The sequence below is a fragment of the Dermacentor andersoni genome, chromosome 2 (genome assembly GCF_023375885.2).
Source record: "Dermacentor andersoni chromosome 2, qqDerAnde1_hic_scaffold, whole genome shotgun sequence".
NCBI classification, from domain to species: Eukaryota; Metazoa; Arthropoda; class Arachnida; order Ixodida; family Ixodidae; genus Dermacentor; species Dermacentor andersoni.
The window spans coordinates 179,068,410-179,074,409 of record NC_092815.1 but is presented as its reverse complement, the minus strand read 5'-3'; the positions used below and the strand labels follow the sequence as shown (position 1 = coordinate 179,074,409).

The following is a 6,000-nucleotide window of genomic DNA, read 5'->3' as shown; positions in this document are numbered from 1 at the left end:
TTGGCCTCGGCAAGAGCGCGCGAGGAGGAGGCGGCATTCTTCAAAGCGTGGCACTACTTTACGAACGGGTGAGTAGCGTGACCTCCGCCTGTACCGTGCCGCCATCTAGTTCAGGCGCTTGCAAACGCATTATTTCATGCACCGTAAATTTTATACTGACATTTTATAAATAGCAATCGAATATTTCCCAAAAATATGCGGAATGAACTTTACACATTGTCCATACGCACGTGCTTGTTTTTGCATCATATTTTGATCATATTTAGCGTTACAAAAATGAAAGCTAGCAACGTGGCAGCGTCTTTGCGGTTGCCATATTTTTTTTTTCTCCCAGCTTTTCCTCTAGATGCTTTAGACTTTATGAGAGAAAGCCGACATTGGGGCGTGGATTTGGACCCACATGTTGCGTTGCTTTTTGATATCGACCACGCCGTCGCACGCCGGAGTTCACCGCCACTCAAAAACCGTTTCAGAACTCATCATAGCAGCTTCCCTGTAAAAAGAGAGAGAGAAGAAGGAAATAAAAGCGAAATACAAGTGTTTGGATGGTTTCAATGGTTTGAAGTGTGAGTAGCATCTTCGTAGTATGAGGTAACATGGCGCCGTCCACAGCGACTTCTGCCCTACTGCTGTCACACCTATCTAAGTTTTCCATGACGTCAAAATACTAAAAAAAACTATGAAGCTAACTTGATATTTAAATACTTAAGTTTTTTATGTTTCTAATATTTTATTGTAAATTCTTTCTATAATATGTTGTATAATTTTGCGTATCTTGTTACTTTCGTATATTTACTGCGGCGCTGTTTTCCGCTCACGCCGCTCTCTGCTCTTCTGTCTCTGGAATAGTGATTTGTAAGTGACCCGGTTCTCCCTATTTAACGTATTTAAAGAAACAAGCAAACAGAATCCTGTAATTCGAAGAAACCAAAGGTGAGCGGACGTCTTAAATTCGCTTTTACAAACTTTATCGCCTCCTTATTGCGCCTACTTTACCTGCAAATAGTTGAGGCGCTTAGCCTGAGGAATGAATGAGTGTGAGTGGCTTAGTGGGGAAGTCCTTTGTCACACGTCAGACGCCTTTAGAATGTTTTTTTTCTTGAACTAAATATAAATAACAGCACATTGATTGCAAAAAGTGCCTGCTTATAACATGACTCCAGCTGCTAGACTTGCGTTTGCTTCCCGCGGCAAAATTTCGGCAACGCTGCAATCCCTGAATTGCGCATTCACGTCAGTCGGTGTGACCGCACCTTTAACCAACCTTGGTTTCATCGGTCCACCGCAGTGTTTGCGACCTGTTCGCAGCAGTGGCGAACCAGCAATTTGCCTGTTTGTTCTCTTTCGAGGCACACTGTCGTGATTCCTTAGGGGGAGGGCTGGGATGAAATCAAAATCCGTAGTAGCCGAGAAGTGCGGGTTACTAAAGGCTGTGCCGCCAAGGCCGCCGCCAGAAATTGCTTGCGTGCGCGCGCCACAGCTGATTGAAAGGCGCGGGCGCTTCAGGAGCTGATTGCGACGTACTGAGCTTGTGCCGCTTTTCGCGTTTGCCGACGCCGAAATGTTTTGAGGAAAATGAAACCATAGTCGTTCTCGAACGTCTTGGTAACCTAATTTAGGCTTATAATGTTCGCGCCGCCGCTAAACCTGCCGCCAACCACGTCACCGGCCCCGCCGCCGTTGCTTTTACACAGAGCCATGCCGTCCGACGCCAAAAAGAAGCGCGATGCCAAGAAGAAAGAGGCAGTCAAGAGCAGGAACCAGCAGCAGCAAAAGAAGACGGCTAAAAATGCGGCCAACGGCGACACCGCCGCCAACATCATCGAAAACGGAGATTGCCAGGGAGACAGTCTGCTGAATGGCGACAACATGAGCGGTATGTTTCTCTTTTTTCTTCTTTCGTTTTCTTCCTAACATTTTTTTGTTTTTTCAATTGAAAATTTGACTTCATTTCGTTGCGTTCAGCGGTCGCGATTGCGATCAGAGCTGTGTGTTAGGGGAGTCGAGGTGAGCGGTGACGTTGAAGGATTTTTGTTTGGTTTAATCTAATTTCCTTTTTTTTTTTTTTTTGTGCGCTTGTTTCACAGCAAGCTATTTCGGTCCCCTGCTCCGGTTTAAACACTGAATTTGTATGCTACTGGATCCTTTCCGTGCCGTCTTGGTCGATGTCGCAAGAAAGATCTCGTATTCGTTCGTCAAAAACAGGTGCGACTGTTGCGTCGGCCCATTGTTTAGTTTTAGCCAGCAACTTCTTCACCACCAACGAAAGAAGCTTTCATGCACGTTGCGTGTGCGGATAATTATTTGTTTGTATGTAGTAGAAAGACTGTTCAGCAGTTAAGTCTGTCAGGTATTTATTTTTTTTTTTTGCACTTATCTGTAGAGCAGGCTGACCAAAATTTATTGATTCTTCGATAGCCAGCAAAGTTGATTTCAGCTATAGGCTATAAGTGGAACTTCAGGTTGCTCCGAGATGTTACTATATATCAGTGTCTAACCGTTAACAATCTCAAAAACATCTGTGGCGTCATGTACATGTGCGGCCAAAGTAAGGTCTGTTCGGCTAGCCTGCGGCACCTGAACCAGTTCACGAGGTGCTGCACCGTGCCTTTCATTTCAGTGGTGGTGCAGCAATGGTACCCTGTGACCCGTGCCGTTCATTCTAAAATGTGCACGATATTTCTGCACCCTTTCTACTGACGGTGACGACTTGGCACGCGCATGGGTGCGAAGCAGCAGTGCAGCACATGGGCATAAGCGCCACTGTCTACGCAAGTTCGGGGTGTATTTGTACCTCAGCTGTGGTTTTAGATTTCTCATGCTTACGTAGGCGGCACATATTAGTCAGACAAAACATAACGCCTGCACTTCATCTCCATTTTGGCATTGGTTTGTAGTGTCGTGTTGTGCCTGCGCAGCTTAAATCGAGCTGCACAATTTCTTAACATTTCGTGCACTACTCTGAACTGGCTTGAGAGTGGTGCAGGTAAAGGGACCTGTAATTGGAACATAGGAGCCTGTGACTGAACAGAATCCCAATGCCCTCTAGCACCTTCGGGGGAAAGCTAGAAATTGAGAGCATGGTTAATAGGGCTGGTTGGTATTGATTACAGTGCAAAGTACAATGTCAAAGGGGAGACACGAATTGACAGGATCAAGCGCTGTTTATTTGACGTGTTGTGTGTGTGTCTTAAGTTACAAATGTTTTATAAAAATGTGATCATGTATGTGCTTAGCCCAGCGCCCACCACCAGTTCACAATTTTCTGTCTGTCTTTACCCGTGTATCAAACCATCGTTCACATCCGCCATGGTTGCTTAGTGGCTATGGTGTTGGGCTGCTAAGCACGAAATCACGAGATCGAATCCCGGCCATGGCAGCCATATTTCAATGGGCGCTAAATGCGAAAACACCCGTGTACTTAAATTTAGGTGCAGGTTAAAGCATCCCAGGTGGTCCAAATTATTCATGAGCCCCCCCACTATGGTGTGCCTCATAATCAGATCATGGTTTTGACACTTGAAACCCCACAATTTTTTTTAACCCTTGTTCACACCTTCTGCAGCTGAACGCTCACTAGCTTGATGGTGCTAATAGCATAGATGTTTTTGTAGTTTACATGTGCTGCACTCACTCCCGGTGGCACAGACGAGTGTCGCTATATATGCTATCGGCGACATCTTGCTAGCGAGTGCTTAGCCACAGGTGTGAATGACAATTCGATACACGTGTAAAAAAATGTCTCCTCCATCTTTATGGAGGACATCGTTCTTAAAAAGCTTGTGGCCCTTTATACACAATATCTCACAACTTCAGGGGTCCCAGAGAACAGGAAGAATGTCAACGTTATACTAATCCACAAAAAGGGAGACATTAAAGAATTGACAAATGATAGACCCATTAGAGACCCATTATCTTTCTTCCAGTATTGCATAAAATATTCACTAAGATAATTTCCAATAGAATAAGGGTAACACTTCAGTCAACCAAAAGAATAGGCTGGCTTGAGGAAGGGACACTCTACAGATGATCACATCCATGTCATTAATCATGTAATCGAGAAATCTGCAGAGTACAATCAGCATCTCTATATGGCATTCATAGATTATAAAAAGCATTCGGTTCAGTAGAGATACCAGCAGTGACAGAGGCATTGCGTAATCAAGGAGCACATATAAACAGGAGGCATACATGAATATCTTGGCAAATATCTACAAACATTCCACAGATTCCTGGGTTCTCCACAAGAAAAGTAGAAAGCTACCTGTCAAGAAAGGGGTCAGGCAATGAGACACAACCTCTCCAGTGCTGTTCACTGCATGCTTAGAAGTATTGAAGCCATTAGACTTGGAAGGCTTATGAGCAAGGATCAACAGGGAATATCTCTGCAACCTTCAGTTTGCAACTGAAATTGTCCTGTTCAGCAACACTGGGGACGAATTACAACAAATGATTGAGGACCTTAATTGAGAAAGTGTAAGTGGGGTTGAAGATTAATATGCAGGACAGACAATGTTCAACAGCATGACAAAAGAACAAGAGTTCAGGATTGCCAGTTAGCCTCTAGAGTCTGTACAGGAGTATGTTTATCTATAGGTCAATTACTCACAAAGGAGAAATTGAGAAGGAAATCGTGAGAAGTAAATTTACAGAAGAATAAAAATGGCTTGGAGTGCACACAGCAGGTATTGCCAAATCCTGACTGGGAGCTTACCGCTGTCGTTGAAAATTGTGCAATCTTTGCATTCTACCGGTGCTAACATATGGGGCAGAAACTTGGAGATTAATAAAGAAGCTCGAATACAAGTTGACCACACAAAGAGCGATGGAACGAAAAAGATTTTAGGTGTAACATTAAGGGACAGGAAGAGAGTGGTGTGGATCAGAGAGCAAACGGGGTAGGCGTTATTATAACCGACATCAAGAAGAAAAAATCGTGCTGGGCAGGCCATGCAGTTAGTAGGGTGGATAACTGATGCACCATTAAAGTTACAGAATGGGTGCCTAGAGAAGGGAAGCACAGTCGAAGACTGCAAGAAACTAGGTGGGTTGATGAAATTGGGAAATTTGTAGGTGGAAGTTGGAATTGGCTAGCGCAAGACAGGTAATTGGAGATTGCAAGGAGGCCTTCGTCCTGCAGTGGACATAAAAATAGGCTGATGATGATGATAAACAAATCTAGATCTGTGAATTGGCAGTGAGCACAGGCCTGAGTGCATCCGTGCTCCAATTTCTAGCTTCCTCTCAAGGCTGCTATGGGGCACTGGGATACAATTTGACCACTGCTCCTGTGTTCCAATTACCTTTTGGCTGCACCTGTACAAGTGGCAGCATTTTTGCACAAGTCCCTTGCAAAGCCAATTGGGCATGTATATTGCATTCCTTGTTTTAAAGGGCATTAAACATTGCCTAGCCTTAACATGGCAACTTTATTGACCATTTTCGCGGCGATCCCGTGGGCGCTACCATGTTTGATCATGTGGTGACACATCCATTGCTTGCCTCGGTTGCCTCCGTTGCTTGTCTGTTTACAATGGATGTGTATGACGCCGGTGCTGCTCGGCATACCACTGTTTCGGGAGATATTGTTGACGGTTGACTGGGTGGATGACACGAAGCTTTGGCCAGAGCTTCAGAGAACATGTAACAGCGCTTTAGGAGCTGATTAAGCTTTGTCCAAACAGCACGAGCAGTGTATATATGGTGCTTGTTTTAAAAACAGGGCTAAATATGTATTGCAAGCTATCCAAAATTTCTGCTTATGAATTGATTCAGGATCAGTGTATTTTGCCCTTCGTTCTTTATTTGGCAAATACTTTGAAGCAGTGGCTTGTCACATGACTCAGTAAAGTTCCTTGGTGCAGTCACTATCTGATTATTTTCTGCCTAATCGCCTGCGGGTGGGCACAGTTGTGATAGATTTTTTCTTACTGCGCACAAGGCTTCAAACGTAGCTGTTCTATACATTGTATTACTGTTGTAACTCGCTTACTCTTGTGC

The 6,000-nt window shown here is 44.4% G+C and overlaps 1 protein-coding gene across 1 annotated transcript in view; it reads left to right on the top strand.

Moving 5' to 3' along the window:
• The first annotated feature begins 806 nt into the window (after window positions 1-806).
• LOC126540371 (ATP-binding cassette sub-family F member 2) overlaps window positions 807-6,000 on the top strand; it is a 44,120-nt gene continuing 38,926 nt past the window's right edge. Inside the window, exons 1-2 of the mRNA XM_050187171.3 lie at window positions 807-933; window positions 1,695-1,876. Coding sequence (XP_050043128.1) covers window positions 1,699-1,876 — 178 coding nt within the window. The 5' untranslated portion in view covers window positions 807-933; window positions 1,695-1,698. The remainder of the gene's footprint in view (window positions 934-1,694; window positions 1,877-6,000) is intronic.